Source organism: Purpureocillium lilacinum (assembly GCF_023168085.1).
Source record: "Purpureocillium lilacinum CBS 284.36 DNA, scaffold_2, whole genome shotgun sequence".
Classification (NCBI taxonomy): domain Eukaryota; kingdom Fungi; phylum Ascomycota; class Sordariomycetes; order Hypocreales; family Ophiocordycipitaceae; genus Purpureocillium; species Purpureocillium lilacinum.
Genome location: NW_027072112.1, coordinates 598,775 through 615,789, shown reverse-complemented (window position 1 = coordinate 615,789; position 17,015 = coordinate 598,775). Strand labels below are relative to the sequence as shown.

Sequence of the window (17,015 nt, the reverse complement as noted above, 5' to 3'; positions counted from 1 at the left end):
ACTCACTTTGGGATTAGGAACATTCGAAGGCTGAGTCTCGAGGCTGAGATGGCATGCCAATTTCGTACCTTTTTAGTCGTTCAGCCACCCACAACGGACGCAGACACTGACTACCTGAGCCTTGGCCGAGGCAGCGAAGACATAATGGCTTTCAACACGTACGCTCTCATGTTGGAATGCTCGCTCAACTTGACCGGCGGACTCGACATTCGGGCAAGTTTTGATGAGGAAGTGATTACTTCCGGTCAGGTTCGTGAGATGCTAAGCCAGATGGAGCGGATCTTGACCCTCCTTTGCTCCGAGGACAAGGCATCCTCTGTCTCTGATCTCATGATGCGCACAACAACAGATTCATGGGTGGGCACGTGCGCAGACAAAGTGCCAACTCACACTCCCCCGATCGATGAGGTTGAGCTTCACCTACGAAGCTGCATGGGTCGAGGGATCTCTGATGTGGTGGTCGAGATCGTTGAGCTGCCAGAATTGTCAAAGCGCATCGTCGCTTTTCTTTGCGTGGACTCAACGACAGACTTGAGAGACCGGGTTTCTGTTATGTGCAGGGACATGGCAAATCGTTTCCCTCGCCATCTTACACCTAGCCACTACCTGCCGGTGAAGCAGATCCCGGTGTCTGAACATGGGGGGCCGGATCGACATGCCTTGCAGCGGTTGGCACAAAAGGCGGACCCGCGACAGTTTGTCACTGACTCATTCTATCATGCAACAATGAGCGAGGATGAGGGAAGAGATGGTGCTCTCACCGAGGTGGAAGAAGTGTTTCGACGTCTCTGGGCCAGCACCATTCGCGTTCCAGTGACGTCCATTGGGAAAGGTAGCTCTTTCCTGTTCCTTGGCGGAGACTCACTTACTGCGATGAAGTTTGTGGCCGCAGCGAGAACAGAAGGTTATTCTGTTACCGTGGCGGAGGTTCTCAAAACGCCAATTCTGGCAGAGATGGCCGCCATTGCGAGACGGGACGCCGACCGCACGGTTTCACCAGCAACTATACCGCCATTCACTCTACTGGACCCGGGAATCGACAGAGGGCAACTTGCAGCGGCATGTCACGTCAGCCCAAAGGCGGTCGAAGACGCTTACCCTTGTTCGCCGCTGCAGGAGAGCATGATGTCACGTACCCTGCAGCGCCCTGGAGATTTTGTGTCTCGAGGTCTTATTGAACTTCCCCCCAACGTTGAAGTGGAACGCCTAAAGAGGGCGTGGAGCACGGTCGCGGCCACGACGCCGATCCTACGGACTCGAATTATTGACATGGCCGGGCGAGGCCTCTTGCAGGTCATGCTTGACGAGCCGCTATCTTGGCACGAGTATGACAACATCGATGCCGTCCAAGAAATGGCAATGGGACTAGGCCAGCCACTGATACGCTTTTGTATCGTCAGAGTCACAAAGGGTGACCAATGGAGCCCCTCACTTCTACTCACGATTCATCACGCCATATACGACAGAGGGAGTGTCTTGCGCATTCTGAAGGCCGTCGAATCCGTCTACTCGAACGGAACAACTCATGAAACGCTATTGCCTTACAACATCTTTGTCAACTATCTCGTGCGGGATCTGGATGAGGGAGAAGCCAAAAGATTCTGGGCACAGTACTTGTCTGGTCTTAGTGCACGCGAGTTTCCCTGCCTCCCGAGCAGGCGGTACCAACCGACGACGGATGCTTACCTCAAACACCACGTAAGCGGAGTTCAGTGGCCTCGAAGCATCACGCCTACTACAGTGCTCAAAGCAGGTTGGGCAACTGTGATGTCTCTTTACACCAATTGCGACGATACCCTCTTTGGCATGACTGTAATGGGGCGACAGGGACCCGTTGCCGGGATTGAAGCTATCGCTGGCCCGACCATCGCAACAGTCCCCATCAGAGTATTGATCGACTGGAAAGAAAGCCCTCTCAGCTTGCTACGGCGAGTTCAGTCGCAGGCTGCGGATATGATCCCGGTTGAGCAGTACGGCCTTGGTCGCATCTGCCGTCTCGGGCCAGACGCAGAGCTGGCCACTCAATTCCAGTCTCTCCTAGTCGTCCAACCGCCACGGAGCGCATCTTCAGAAGACGGAATGATTGGTTTGCAACTAGGCGACGATGTCGAAGAGGGTGACGCCACTGCGTTGACGATTGAGTGCGCCATAGACGACGATCACCCGGCCCAAGGAGGAGGATTTGTTGCGAACGTGAGCTACGACACGCGAGTCCTTGACCCGACGCAGGCGCAGCGCGTGGCTAGCCTGTTTGAGCATGTGGTCCGACAGCTTTGCATACACGGAGAGTCTGATGACATGGCTCTCGCGAGCATCGACATGACCACGAGGGAAGATCGGGACACCATCTGGACAACAAACGTGGACGTACCCCGGGAATGGAACATGCATCTGGGCATCATGCTGGCTGATCGCATCGCCGAGCAATCCGATGCTACCGCCGTACGCGCCTGGGATGGCGAGCTCTCCTACGGGGAGCTCTATTCCCGAGCCCGAAGGTTGGCTTACACGCTCGTCGTTGATCACGGCGCTGGACCAGAGATTGCACTCCCCATCTGCTCTGCGAAGTCGCTTTGGGTCCCCGTGGCAATGCTCGCGGTTCTAATGTCCGGAGGCACCATCGTTTTGATGGATCCGTCGCAGCCGCAAGAGCGCCTGACGCAAATCGTGGAGCAAGTTGGCGCGCGGGTGATCCTAACATCCAGCAGTACTGGGGCTGTGGTTCAACAGCTTGGCATTCGTGCCCTTGTTATCGACTGTGAGTCGATATATTCATTGCCAGCGTCCAGTGCGGCCGTCAACGATAGCTCATGGGTCCCCGAGCTCCGACCAGAAGATGCAGCCTACATCGTATTCACATCTGGAAGCACTGGCGCGCCAAAAGGAGCGGCCATGACCCATGCAAACTGCTGCAGCGCGCTGTTCCACCAGAACAAGGCGCTGGGGATCACCCAGCAGACTCGCGTAATCGATCTACCCTCATATGCCTTTGATGTTTGCTGGGAGCACTTCGTGCAGGCGCTCTACTTCGGCGGCTGCATATGCATACCCTCGGACGCGGAGTGTCTGAATGACATGACTGGAGCCATCAACCGCTTCGAGGCAACCTTTTTGCAGCTCACGCCGTCAGTCGCCAGGGCGGTCGACCCAGCCACTGTTCCCAGCGTGGAGACCGTGAGCTTGATCGGGGAGGCCCTTTGCATGGACGACGTTACAAGATGGCCTCGAGAAGTAAAGGTGCTCAACGTGTACGGGCCGTGTGAGTGCACGCCAACAGCCACGGTCGCTACGTACGGCGAGGACTTCTTCGACTCGGTGACCATGGGCCTTTCGTACGGCGTCAACAGCTGGATAGTCAGCACCGTTCAGCCAGATACGCTAGCCCCCGTCGGCGGTGAGGGCGAACTCGTGCTGGAGGGGCCGCTTGTCGGCCGGGGTTATCTCAATGCGCCTGAGCAAAATGAAAAGGCACTGATCAACAATCCCGCATGGCTGTCCAGGGGGAACGGCGGGTCAGTTCCAGGGCGTCAGGGACGACTCTATCGTACCGGCGACCTCGTCAAGACCGATTCTCGAGGGCGACTCGTCTTCATGGGTCGCAAAGATGCCCAAGTCAAGCTCCGTGGGCAGCGCGTGGAGCTGGGAGAAGTCGAGACCCATAGTCGAAAGATCTTGGGACCCTCTTTCAGCGTCGTCGCCGAGGTCATTGACACATATCGCGGCACGACCGACATGAAAGCTCAGAGCCTGGCACTCTTCATCTGCACGGCCGAAGACGTTTCGGCTTCAGGCGCCGAGCCCCACCAACTGTCTCCTGCCTTGTTCAAAGACCTGTCGGCCCAGCTTGCTCAATCTCTGCCAAAGTACATGGTCCCATCTTCATTCATTCGCGTGGAGCAGTTCCCTCTCACGGCGTCCGGGAAGATTCATCGGAAGGCCCTCCGCGCCATCGGAGCCGCGACAAAAGCAGAGGAGATGCAAAACAGGTCGGCTGCTGGTGAGCTTAAATCGGAGAATGAGAGGCTTCTGGCAAGTTCATGGGCCGAAACACTGGGCATCACGCCGGACGTGATTGGGCGGTCGGACAGCTTCTTTGATCTGGGCGGCGACTCCCTGGCGGCCATACACTTGGTGGGGGTTGCGCGCAAGTTCCAGCTACATCTAACTGTCCTGGCGATATTCCGGCACCCGCGCCTCGAGGACATGGCCCGACAGCTAGAGGAGTCAACCGAGGCACTAGGCAGGACTGTGCCCGCCAGTTCTGCGCCTGCAGTCACTGCAGCTCTTGATGCTGTCCCGACGCCCGCCGAGGTTTCCAAGGCCTTGTCAATCGAGGTGCACTCTATAACGGACATCCTGCCGGTGACTGAGTTCCAAGAATACGCTATCAGATGCACCTTGGCCATGCCGCGGACTGAGTGGAATTATTTCGCTCTCGCGTTTCGGTCGCGCGCAGACGTGACGCAGTTGCGACGAGTGTGCGAGCAATTGTTCCAGAAGCTAGACGTCTTCAGGAGCGTCTTTGCGCAGCACGGAGACGGATATGTCCAGGTATTCCTCAATCACCTCGAGGCGCCAGTTACCGTGACGCAAACCTCGGGTTCGATCGATGCTGCATGCGCAGACGTCTGCCAGCAGGATCTCGCCGAAGCCGTCTCCCTTGGGTCTCCTTTCGTCAGGTGCTTCATTGTCCAAAGCACAGAGACGGGAGAGGCGCGCCTGATCTTGGGCATGTCCCATGCTTGCTACGATGGCATCAGTTCGGCACGCTTGGCACAGGTGATCGGCGCACTCTACGAGGAGCGGTCCCTGCCTGACATTGGCAAGTTCGCGGAGTACCTCGGAAATGCCCCGTCTCGGAGCGAGGAGGCTTTGGCACATTGGTCTTCAGTGCTGGAAGGCAGTCCTCCGCCGCTTGCCCTCAACAGAGACTGCCCGCGTGCCGCGCCGACGCCCGAAATTCGTGTCCGTCTCTCCAAGGAAGTAACCCTCAGACGCATTCCCAGCAGCATCACCACCGCCACCGTCTTTGCGGCTGCGCTGGGGGCGGCAATGGCCACGCAGGCAAGGTGCGACGACGTTGTAATCGGCCGCGCTGTATCGGGACGAGCTCTTCCATGCAGCGAGCAAGATCCTGAGAGCGTTATTGGCCCTTGCTTAAACCTTGTTCCTGCCCGCATCAGACTTGCCCGCTCAAGCGACGCGACGAGCGTGCTCACGGCGCTTCAAGAGCAATTCACAGCATCCATCCCGCACGAGACCACGGGCCTGGCCGACATTGTGAAGCATTGCACCAGCTGGCCCCTCGACACGTCGTACGGCTGCGTGTTCTACTACCAGGGAATGCAAGATCCCAGAACGAGTATTGCTGGTAACGAGGTGCATCTTGACGCCTTGCAGCTGGACAGGCCCGATCCTCCGGAGCCGCTGCGTCTGGATGTGACACCCCATGAAGGTGGTGAGAAGTACATGCTGGACCTTTCTGTGCCGACTGCGGCATGTAACCTGGTTGACTGCTCTGGGTTGCTGGATGAAATGGTAGACTGGTTGTCAAGGCTTGGTGGCGATGTGCCGGCCGTGACATCGGAGTGCAGCGGCTCGATGCCAGCTGAGGTCCTTTCCCGACCTTCGATGGTGTTGGAAGGCCCGCCTGTGGCCGAAGTTCTGGCTTGACATGGAGGCCGCAAAGCACGGTTAGATGTGAAATATCGCTGGATACTAGGAGATTGTATACGGATATCGTTAACGGATGTCGGCGTTGTGACATGGAGCTGGCGAGGATTATGCTTCCTTTCAGTGCGTCGACGACTTTTAGTGAACATGGCACGTGTCGTATTTCGTAGCTTCAGATCTCTTAGCGAGCGACAGAATAGCAGAGAAGGTCAATTTCCGCAAAGCATCCCAAACACACAAGGCGGCCGACGGCTCAAGCTAGCTTGCCTCAGCTCTCCATCCTCTCACTCTCCGCCGAGATATCTCCAGTCTCGCCGTTCACGTCAATTTTGCTTGCCCAGCGTTCGCACACACATCTGTGTCGGTGATTGCGCCTGAGACACGGTATCCTCCCCATGGTCCAGCCCGGGAAACTTCCCCTACCGTCCCGTGCCTCACCCACATCGACGACTGCTCTCGGGGGGGCGAGCGGGCCCACGGCTGCGCCGGACGCTTCTAGGCGTAGCAGTGTCCGTTGTAGCAGAACCTCGCCGACTCCTTGCAGCAGGAAAGAGGGCAGCACTTGGAGGTACGGCAGCAGAGGTTGTTGATGGGGCACTTGCGCGGGAAGTCGGGAGGACACGCCTGGGCGCTGACGTCGCCCTTGGGCGCGTTGAGACCTTGCATGTCCGCAATGACGAGCTCTGGGAGCAAGTCGGCGAGGGCGCCGCCAAGGGCAGACGCCAGGAGAACGAAGCCGAGTTCAAACTTCATGGTTGCTGGATTCTCTGCGACGGAGTCCATGCCAATGAGACGAAGTCGTTTCGGAAACGTTGGGGCCAGGGTAACTCACCAAGGGGGTTTGCTCTTTGTAGTTGCTTGTGTCTGAGTACGTGTATATCTGGAGCCTGCCATGATGGAATTCCCGGTGGTGAACAGACATGGCTTATATAGTTGAATACCGCATGACGGACAGAGAATCTGCCTCGAGGTGCATTTCAACGGCCACCGGAAAGCCCAGGCAAGACTCGCAAGAGCAACGTTCTCTGCTTACTGTCAACGTTCCTTCGTGGCTTGCATCTCCCGCAGCCGATATAACCCCCTCGACTGGTCGAGAATGTCCTCACGCGGCGCGGCTGAAGATGCAACGACACGCAAAGGGCAACGAGTTGCCAGACCACACCATGTCATGCCTCTACGCCAAGAGTCTTCCCGTCGACACGCTCCAATGACGGCGGCCTCGACGACCTTGACGCATTCCTCGGTGGAACGGCGTCTTTGGTCTGATCGGCCGACGGGCTCGGACTGTCGGCGACGAAACCACGCAGCCCCCGTCTCATGATGGGTTCTGGGTGTGCGGCCTTCTTCTTCGCATCATGTCGTCGCTTATAGCGTAGCACGGCAGAGCGCCACCAATAGTCGATGCAGGAGCGGGTGCGAGATGCGCCGCTGTCGATGATCATGATGAAAAGGAGGGGAGGGGGGGGTCGCGTATTTTCTAGAATGGGCGCTGTTGTTGCTGTTCTTGTTGTCAGCTTCGGGCCATCGGTCGAGCTGTCCGTCCGAGAGACTTCCCTCTCCCAGTGCGGTATACCGGAGGACTCCCTTGGTGTTGCGATCGTCGCTGGAGCTGACATGTGCAGACTGACACGCCTATGTCGGGCGAAACCTTGGTATAAGCCGTGCCAATGGCAAGAGACTACGTGCTTGTATCAAGGGGGGAGCTGCGTGCGAAGAGGCCCAGGCAACATTCCGCAGCGACAACCCCCCATGACCGACGACGGCCTCTCTCGCCCTGTCGGATGCATCCCTCGACGCGAGCATGCACGGCCGACGCGCTTATTCCTGACGTCGATGCAGGCCGAGCCGATCTCGACCAGTCCCCCTCCTCCCGCGACCCCTCCATGATCGCCCTGCATGAGGGGAGGGCAGGGACCGAACCAAGATACACCGTTGTCAGGTGCCGAGGCTTGGCTGCGTGCGCGGGTCTGTACCTGGGCCTGATGTCGCTTCTTTCCCCCTTGTCCCTCCGTCATACGGCCGAGGAGCCGCAGCTGAAGTCTTTGGAGGTGCTTGATTCGTGTCTGCGTGTCTGCGGGCCAAGGCTGCTTGTGCCGCTGCGCGCGGTCGGGGTTGTGGCATGATGACGGGCCACGGCTGGCAGGGCAGCGCAGGGCAGCGAGAGGATCCTTCCGCGATGGATGATGATGGCCTTCTGGCCCCCAGCAGGCGCGCCGTGCAAAGAGGTTGGAGAATAAGCTTTGCAGAGGGGATGATGGATACCTGCGCAGTGCGCTCCTGGCCGTTACCGCGACGCGGCTGGGCTCCCGTTTCTCCCGCTCGACATGTCACGTTACGCCCCGATGGGCAGGCATACATACATACATACATACATACATACAGTTTATCATCTCGCAGATCCGCGTCGCACACGCGCTGGTTCCGAACGCTTCGCTCGGGCTGAGACAGACACCAGCCGGAAGTCGCTTCCCCAACCCCGCGTGTGTGCTCCGTACGTTCGTGCGACGCACTGCTAGGTAGTAGTAGTAGTAGTAGACGATTGTTACGCAGCTCGGTAGAATCGGCGCAAGAGCCGCAAGGGCAGATTTCAGCCATGCTCGGCAAGGGCCAAGCCGAGGGCGCGAATGGCCTTGGGCGAGAGGTTGCAGGTTCCAGGTTGTTTGCACTTGCAGGAGGCAGCCCTCAGCCCTCCCGCCTCCCCGAAGCGAAGTGCCGCTCCAGCACACGGCGCTAGGCGAGAAGGTGCATGGAGTGCCCGCTAGCGGAGCAGCCCTGGGAGCAGTGCGGCCCTGGAGGCTTGGACAGGGCGGGTTTAGCGGGATGCCCCGCCACCCTAAACCGACGTCACGACATGGAAATGTCGTGCTCGCCCATCTCACTCTCGTCCGTCTTCCCAATTGTCAGCATTGTTCTCCCCTCTCCGACCGACCGCCCGGCAGCCCTCAGCTCTACCTACGTACCCTCCCACTCTTCGGGCCGCTGCACCCGAACCGACTCGACGAACCATGGCGCAACAGGGGCAGCAGGAGGAGGAGCAGCAGCAGCGGCGCCCTCGGGCCGTCGACTCTGACAAAGGTAACGACAGACATCCTTGGCGCATGGGGCCGTAGAACGGACGGGGGGAAGAAGAGCAATGAGAGACACACACAGAGAGAGAGAGAAAGCACATCGCAGCCAAGCTGACATGCAGCTCCCCAACAGTCTGGACCACGCTCATCACCAACCTCGACTACCTCCCGGGCCTCCTCACGCTCGCCCACTCCCTCCGCGCCGTCCGATCCGCCTACCCGCTCCTCGCCCTCTACACCGACTCCTTCCCCGAGGCGGGCCTCGCCGCCCTCGCCGCCCGCGGCATCCCCGCCCAGCGCATCCCCTACCTCCTCCCCGCCTCCTCCAAGGACTACTCCAACGACCCGCGCTTCTACGACTGCTGGAGCAAGCTCACCCCCTTCTCCCTCGTCGAGTACGCCCGCGTCGTCCAGCTCGACTCGGACATGCTCGTCCGCATCAACATGGACGAGCTCATGGATCTCGAGCTCGACGACCCCGGTGCACTTAGCGAGACGGGCGACGCCGCTTCCAGCCGTCGCGTCTTCGCCGCCGGCCACGCCTGCGTCTGCAACCCCCTCGCCAAGCCGCACTACCCCAGGGACTGGGTGCCCCGGAACTGCGCCTTCACCTCGCAGCACGACGACCCGGACCGCGCCCAGACCGTCGCCGCCGACCCCGCCGTCGGCCCCCTCGGCTTCATGAACGGCGGCCTTCAGGTCGTCAACCCCTCGGCCGTCCTGTACCGCCAGATCCTCGACCACATGGAGGCCGACGCCGCCAACATGGACTTTGCCGACCAGTCGCTGCTGTCGGACCTGTACCGAGGGCGCTGGGTCCCCCTGCCGTACACGTACAACGCGCTCAAGACGCTGCGCTGGCCTGACGTCCACGACGCTATCTGGCGCGACGACAAGGTCAAGAACGTGCACTACATCCTGAGCCCCAAGCCGTGGGACGAGGTCGACGAAAACGGCCAGTGGACCGGCACCGATGAGACGCACAAGTGGTGGATAGACGCCAACAACGAGAGGAAAGCCGCCGAGCGCCGCCAGGGCATCCCCGATGACGGCTTCTAGGCCCTCGGCGCACCATGCATCCATTGCGCCACGGCAACGGCATGTCAGACCATGTAGATTTCTATGCGATGCGCCCGAGCGCCATGCTGTGCTGGTGCACTACGTAATATGCCATGTCCCGTCGTTCATTCTCGTCGTGTTGCCACCCCGCAGGGGCCCCTGTCCTGCCCACGCTCCCCTTCACATCACACACTTGCTGCACTGCTTGACTGTCCGACAGTTCATCGCCGAAGTCTAGGACGAACATAGCCTCCCACCCCGTATCCTGGAATGCGCTGTCATGATCTATTCTGGAAGAAGTAAAAGAGAACAAAATGTCTCCAAGGGTTAGTTGGATGGCAATTCGTGGTACCGGTTCGCGCCGTCGTATGCTATCAATGCTTGTATTTCTGCTCCCAGTTAGCCTCCTCGCAGCGTACGGCGGTGGTCTTGGGGACAAACGCACCTCGCCAATGCGTCGTTTGTTCTGGGGATCAATGGTGTTGGTCGCCCCCATGAGAGTCTGTCCGATGGCCTTGGTCACTCCGACGGCTGGCCGGAAGATGATGGTCGGCGCTCGCTTCCACACCGCCCTCGCAACGCCGCTGGCAGACTGGCTCTCCATGACCTCGCCCGGCACGGCGATGATGGCGTCCCTGGCCAAGTTGACATCTCTGGTGAGAGACCTGTAGCCGCCTCTAATGCCTTGTAGCACGCCTGTTGGCTGGTCTGCGTACAGTGAAATTTGCTTCTTGTCCTCGGGATCCAAGTCCTCGTCGTCCCAGCCAGTCTCCACAGCTTCCTGCTGCCGCTTCTCCGTGAGCATGTCCTCGGCGCCCTGTAGTGCGTATTGGGTGCCCACGGCGATCTTGGCGCCCAGCTTTACCAGTTCCGTGCCCGTCGTTCGCGCAAAGGCGGCGGCACCCTTGGAGATGCTACGGATCACGCGACCGTCCTTTTGATACTCCCGCAGAGGTATCTCAACGAGGTCCTTGAAGCCGCTGCCGATATTGACCAATGAACGGACCGGGGCAAGACCAGCGACTACACCGGGCAGCTGGTTCTTCCGGACGTCGGGCATCCAAATGTCGTTCAGCGTCTTGCCCAGCCGATCGAAGCCCGACACGCCGTAGATGATGACGTGGCGCAACACCATGCGAGACTCTTCAAGGACAATGAAGTTCATGAACTCGGTCGTGTGGCCGGACCGCAGGCCGGCATAATCCACCCGCTTGGGCTTGAAATCCAGCTTGACAGGAATGTCGTTGACCTCTGCCCGCTGCAGGAAAGGGACGTCGCTGGCAGACGAGTGCACCGGCACATTTTCATCTTTGAACTCGAAGAATCGAGTGATGAAGTCGAGGGCGTCCTGGTCGACGTGCAGCCGAAGAGGAAGAAGGGTAGCGCGGAGCACGATTTCCGACGCCGCCAGCTCGGGCAGGGGTTTCACGGTGAGGAGCTCTAGGTGCACCATGCTCGTGCCCATCTCTCGTTCCCCTTGATCCTGGTCATATGTGGCAAATTTCTTCCACGTCGACGTCGGCACATGGTCAAAGATGTCGAGCGCCTGGACTCTGACATCGATGCTGCTCAGCGTCTCATCGCTACCGTCGGGAGGAAACATGACCATGTCCATGTTCACGCCCTGTAGCTCGAATGTGATTTTGTGGTGTTTGCTGCGGTGCAACTTGAGGCGCCTTGACTTTGGCTGATGGCGCTTGCCAGTTCTGCTCGTGGTAGTCGTGAATGCCGTTGTGGCCACAGACTCCGTTTCTGTTGCGTTGTCGTTGAGGCCCTCGTTGATCGCGCGCGTCAGGTCACGCGGGTCACGGTTCGCCGGTATTCCGATGTAGATCGAGTTGAACAGGAAGTCGCCAATGGCCTCTTCATCTTCGATTTCCTCTTCGTACACCTGAGGCCCCGTGAGTCGGCCCTGGCGCTCAAGCGCTTTGGTCTCGACATCTTCCACCGCCTTGCTGATGATGTCACGGGTATGCGCCCAATCGTATCCGTCAAACAGGTTCCAGATGACGTGCACATCTCGCACAGAAATCTTGAGCGGGCTGTTCTGCACAAGACTCGTCGGCGCACGATCGTACGTGTTCCTGGTGGAGTTCCAGACCTTTGCCGTGTGATCCTGGCTGGACTCATCGCGCTGGTAAAAGTCGTCGTGGATGACTAGGTCGTCGCTATCCTGCTCCGACGTAGAACTTTGAGACGGCTCGAAGCCTGTCAGCAAAACACCTTCAGCCGTGTCCTGCATGCTCGTGCCATGTAGCATGCTCGGGCTTTTAGTCGCGTCAAATAATTCCTCGCCTTCGAGCTGTTCTCCGTAGAATTGCGAGTCGATGCCGAGGGACCCCTCCGCACCATAGTCTAGATCTGACACGCTGCCGGCCATCTCTTGTGCCCCGGCGAAGTCTTGATCAAAGTCGTACTCACCTTCTGGGCGGCCAAACGCTTCGGCAGAGATGGATGCCAGCAAATCTTGTACCGGGACAACCTTCGTTCTGAACTTGTTCTCCTTGCTTGGGGGCGTCGGCGGCTTCAGTGCATTGGCCAGCGTGATGAGGGTCTGCGTAGAGTCTGCGCATGTCTCTAGGACCAACAAGTCATCTCTCAGCACGACTTCGATCTGCTTGTCTTCGCTGCCATCCGGCTTTGGTCTGATGACGGCGACGACACTTGCAGACGAAATGTAGCAAATGTCAACAAATCCTCGGGCAGAGAGTTCAGCAACCGGGGGAGACACTGCCCAGGACAGTCGACGTCTTGGTCTGGCAGTGGCACTGCGAGCTGCGGCATCTGACACATCATCAGTTAACAGCACTGACGCTTTCTTGATAGACATCGTCGCTGTCGTCCGGCCGTCCCTCGGTAACGTCGTTTGCAGGTGAGCGTCGGTGAAAACCACGACCATCTTAGACGGAAGATTCAACGGGTTCAAGCCCAGGAGGCAGTCACGCATCCCAATATCCAGAGTCAAGGCTTTGCTTTGTTTGGCTTTCTCTGAAGGTGGCGACGCTGGCTGTCGAACAAGTCTAGCATGAGCCTGATCGCCTAAGCTAGCAACGGAGGCTGCCAAGCTAGCTTCGAAGTCTTGAGGCGTAGCGTCGTCTCCAAGGCCAAGGATGTCCATGATGGTAGGGACCCGGTATTCCACCCTCAAGCCTTGCAGTTTCAGCTTGATGGTGGGCTCCATCTCGTCACCAATGACCCTTGCCATGACGACAGGACCATTCTTCGCGGGTGCTTCGGGTGAGTCGAAAATGGGCGAGCTGATGAGATCTTCGCTCTTGTTGCGTCGCACAGAGAGCCCCTCGAGGGCAACGGCAAGCAGCGAGGGGAATGTGATGTGCCCAATCTCGAGGCCGCGGATCTCCCCTCCAACATGTCCAACCGTGCTTCCGACATCTACCCCAAAGGTCAGAGAGTGGAGACTACCGAGCGTTAGAAGCCCGGGGCGATCGTCTTCCGGAAGATATTTTGCGACCGTGGACAGCTTGGCGATTTCCTCGCCGAGGTTGGGCAAGGCTGGTGAGAGCTGAGCCAGGTTCTTAACACGGACATTGACGACCTCCAGTGTTGCTCTAAGCACCGAGCCCTTCCTGCGCTGGCGCAGGAGCGTGTCGACCATGATCTCGTCACTACCGTCATCAAACTTGTCCTTTGACGGGATAATGAGTTCCAACAACTTCTCCAGGTCCCTGTCTTTCGGGGCCATGAGGAACTCTAGGCGCATCCCAGAAATATCTGCGGTGATGGCCGGGTCCGAGAGCGAGTTCCGCAGATACGGCCCAGACACTCGTATCCGACTGCAGGCAACGCCGATGCCTTCGTCACGGCTGACAATCTTGATGGCGTGCGTCTCTGCGGCCACGCTGCAATCTCGACCCACCAACTCGAGCAGGGCGCCACCGATCCGTACGTTGACCTTGTTTTGTGCAGCGACGGATCTGTCTTCAGGGTCAATAGGCGTTTCGAAGTGGACGCCTCGTTGTTTCGACGGCGGGGGCAAGGCTGTGGATTTGATCGTCGGCGAAGGACTGGAAGTCATTGAAGCACTCATGTTGAGGAAGCTGCTCAGGCCACCAAACCACCCAAAAGTCTCGTCGAGTCTTTGCAGGTCGATCTGAATGACCAATGGCAAGGTTTCAATGTCCGTCCTTGATGAACCGTTTGACTGTATAATCCGAATGCTGACGTCTTGGCCACTCGATAGAAATGTGTCTCTGACTGACGTGGACATTGGCCTGCCGCTGTCAAAGGACACGATATCTCCATTGGTGTAGCCAAAGCGAAACTTCTCCAACTCAATCTCCGTCGTAAGTGCGGCAACCTTTGGATCGCCGGTTTTGCCGCTCGGGTGGGCGGGAGACGCTTGGCCGGGCGAGACATTTACCGCCAGTTTTTGCAACGTCATGTTGAGGAGAACTTCTTGATCGAACAAGTGGAATGCGGTCGGATCTAGATAGCGCTCAGACGTTTCTGCCACGCCGCCAAGTCGGTTGAGAAAATTCAGCGAAATTTCTTGGGCCGTAAGCTTGACCGCCGGTGTTTTCTTCGGCGCTGAGTCTTGATTGGAGTCAGGTGTTGTCGGAGGAAGCCCATCCTTCAAAACGCTCAGCAGCTTTTCAGCGACCATTGCCAACACAAATGCAACGGAAGCATCGAAGTTTATGCTCATCGGCGCAAGGGCTACCTCCAGGGCGTTATAGTGCTGACTCGTCGTTGACTGCGCTGGTGGACTGCCTGGTGACGTAGGAGCGGCACCGTGAATCGAGAACGCGCCTGGTGCTTGGGGCAAGACAGAACTGCCCAAAGAGCGTGACAGTTGTGCCACAGATTCTGGCGAGGTTGCTTGGACCTGGATATGCTGGTGGTGCGACGGGACATACACTGAGATGCTTTCCAAATGCAAAATCTCTTTTGCGACCCGGGTCGGTCCCTTCGGCGTTGCAATGTCCTCTTGCTGAGGAGCCTCCGGGGCCGACGCACTCGCCGTGGCATCCGGTTCAGGTGCGATCGAGTGTCTGCTGAAAGCAGGAGAAGAGTCTTCACTCTCCGAGTCGTGCATTGCACTTTCCGCTCGGGTTCTCGGCTGTGGTCGAGAGGTTCTCCGAACGGGATCAGACTGCTGCGAGCCCTCACTATCGTCATTCCAGGTACCCGGCATCGTTGAGCGCGCAGCGGGCGGCGCTGGCGACGAGTCGTCCACATCATCCTCGGGCGGGCCAGATGTGGAAGTCACCATTCGCGACCTTGTTGTAGATGCTGGGGACTCTGCGCTGGAGAACGCACTCAGGTACATGCTTTCTGCTTCATCATGCGTGTACAAGTGGGATTCAGTCAGGTCCTCCGTGGAGCTCGTTCCGGGCGTGCTCTCAGTGTCGGCAGGTGCCGACATCCCAGCCAACCTGTCGAGCTGATTGCTTCCGCTAGCCGGCCGCAGTGCCGGTTGTCGATCAAGCGCGGGCGTCGAATCACCAAATGTCAGCAAATCTTCCTCGTGCTGCGAGGGTCGTGTGGTCGATAACACTGAGTCTCCACCAGGCTGAAGCGTTGAGTGAAAGATCGAATCTTCCAATACAGGGGCGCTATCTTTAAACAAGGAGGCGCGCGGTGTCGGGGGGCTGTCATCTTCTGGATCGTCGTTCAGGGCGTCCTCCAAGTCGTACGGGATACCAAGAGCTTCCTCGCTGTCTCCGAGGGGATATTCGGGCTCCGGGGACTCCTCGTGATCCGACAAATGCTCCCGGAAGCTCTCCTGCAGTGATGCCATAGGCTGTTCTTGGAAACTGCCATGTGATAGCGATGTAGTCTGCCGAGACGGCGGGTTCCGAGTCTGAACAGGCGAGGAGGTCACTGACGGAGATGCCATCGATGGCGATCTGGTCAGATTAGGAAAGACATTCGCCTCAGATATAAGAAACGCCCGAACGCCGGCCAACATGATGTGCCGCTTTCCTTCTTTCGGAACAAACGTCATTGGAGAGTTTGAGCTACCATCCGGGTCCGGTGCAGAGGTAGTGACTCCTTCGACATCGACATCTTGGATGGAAATCTGAAATGAGACGGGCTCAACGGAGCTGGCGTTGATGTCGGCGGGGACTTCCATGTCCAACTGAAAGTTGACCCCATTGATCGTAACCTGCATACGATCAACAACGCCACGCAAGAAGTCGGCGAGGAATGTAGGCAACGAAAGCGGTTGGCCAGTGCCAAAGCCTGCGTCGTCCTCACTGCCATCATCGCTGACCGATACCGAGGCGCCAAGATCCTGCGTTTCCGCGGCGAGGGCATCTTCTAATTGCTTGCGCTCGGATGATGGCTGCGTCTCGAGGAAGGACTGCGCGAGATCGACCGTGTTGGGAACCGGGTCGGCGGAAAGATCCGAGGTCGCGGGGGCGGGTGCACGGGCCGACTTTGTGATGATCTCCAGTGTCACGTCTACGCCATCCACCTGCAGTGTGATGGGGCTCGTGTAGAAGTCCATGGGTATCGTTACTCGCAAGAGGAGCACTTTGGCGCGTTTCAGTCTGAATGTGGCCGGCAGCTGCAGCATCTTCTCGAGCTTCTACCACGGGTGAGGAATGTCAGTGCCGGTGGGTACGCAACCTAGGGGGCGGCCGGGGACGGGATGGGTACTTTGAGCCTGGTGCCAACATCTCTAAACTCAAGAACTGTGTTTCTCCCAAGGGCAAAGTCGAGGTTATCGATGTCGAGGGCGTCGGTATCGAGGAAGTCCAGCCGGGCGAGAGCATAGCGCAGCAGCCTCTTGGGCATGCTGGAGCTCCGGAAGGACTGGAAGAGGGTAGCCATTTCGACGACTGGTTTGCGGCGTCGGAGTCGGGCGGTTTGTGGGATATTGCGGCGGACACGCGGTGCCCTCACAAGGTGCAGAAGCAAGCTGCAGACCCTCGGTCAGAGACGGGGACCAAGTTCATGATGGTTCGGCAGCGGATCGCGACATGGAGCGGGGTCGGCGGAGGGAGCGAGCTTGGGCGAGGGCCGTGTCGACGGGGGTAGCTTCGTCGTCTGGGCGGCTCGTGTGCGTGCGGCTTTTGGAAGCGCAAGAATCGATGAAGATGTGGACAGCGGTAGGTTCGGGGCAGAAGATGGTGGTAGTGGCTGGCCACGGAGAGTTGGGACGGGCGCATGAAGCAGTCGGGTCGAGGAAGGTTAAGGTACCGCCACCAGCCGGCGCAGACGTAAGGGGACCTGGCGTGGGGCACA

At 58.6% G+C, this 17,015-nt stretch overlaps 4 protein-coding genes across 4 annotated transcripts; 2 read left to right on the top strand and 2 right to left on the bottom strand.

Annotated features, from left to right (window-relative positions):
* Nucleotides 1-1,806: 1,806 nt before the first annotated feature.
* PLICBS_002001 (nonribosomal peptide synthase) lies at nt 1,807-5,673 on the top strand (the record flags this gene model as incomplete). The annotated part of the gene is made up of 2 exons (XM_065599937.1): nt 1,807-1,812; nt 1,945-5,673. The coding sequence occupies 2 exons, from the start codon at nt 1,807-1,809 to the stop codon at nt 5,671-5,673; spliced, it is 3,735 nt and encodes a 1,244-aa protein (XP_065456009.1).
* A 495-nt stretch (nt 5,674-6,168) lies between these two features.
* Nucleotides 6,169-6,426, bottom strand: PLICBS_002000 (uncharacterized protein; the record flags this gene model as incomplete). Its single annotated transcript, XM_018321618.2, has 1 exon — nt 6,169-6,426. One exon carries the CDS (start codon nt 6,424-6,426, stop codon nt 6,169-6,171), a length of 258 nt encoding a protein of 85 aa, XP_018179097.2.
* Nucleotides 6,427-8,678: 2,252 nt separating this feature from the next.
* PLICBS_001999 (uncharacterized protein) lies at nt 8,679-9,800 on the top strand (the record flags this gene model as incomplete). Its single annotated transcript, XM_018321617.2, has 2 exons — nt 8,679-8,748; nt 8,875-9,800. The coding sequence occupies 2 exons, from the start codon at nt 8,679-8,681 to the stop codon at nt 9,798-9,800; spliced, it is 996 nt and encodes a 331-aa protein (XP_018179096.2).
* Nucleotides 9,801-10,174: 374 nt separating this feature from the next.
* PLICBS_001998 (autophagy-protein 2) lies at nt 10,175-16,601 on the bottom strand (the record flags this gene model as incomplete). Its single annotated transcript, XM_065599936.1, has 3 exons — nt 10,175-10,189; nt 10,246-16,356; nt 16,428-16,601. The coding sequence occupies 3 exons, from the start codon at nt 16,599-16,601 to the stop codon at nt 10,175-10,177; spliced, it is 6,300 nt and encodes a 2,099-aa protein (XP_065456008.1).
* Between the last annotated feature and the right edge of the window lie 414 nt (nt 16,602-17,015).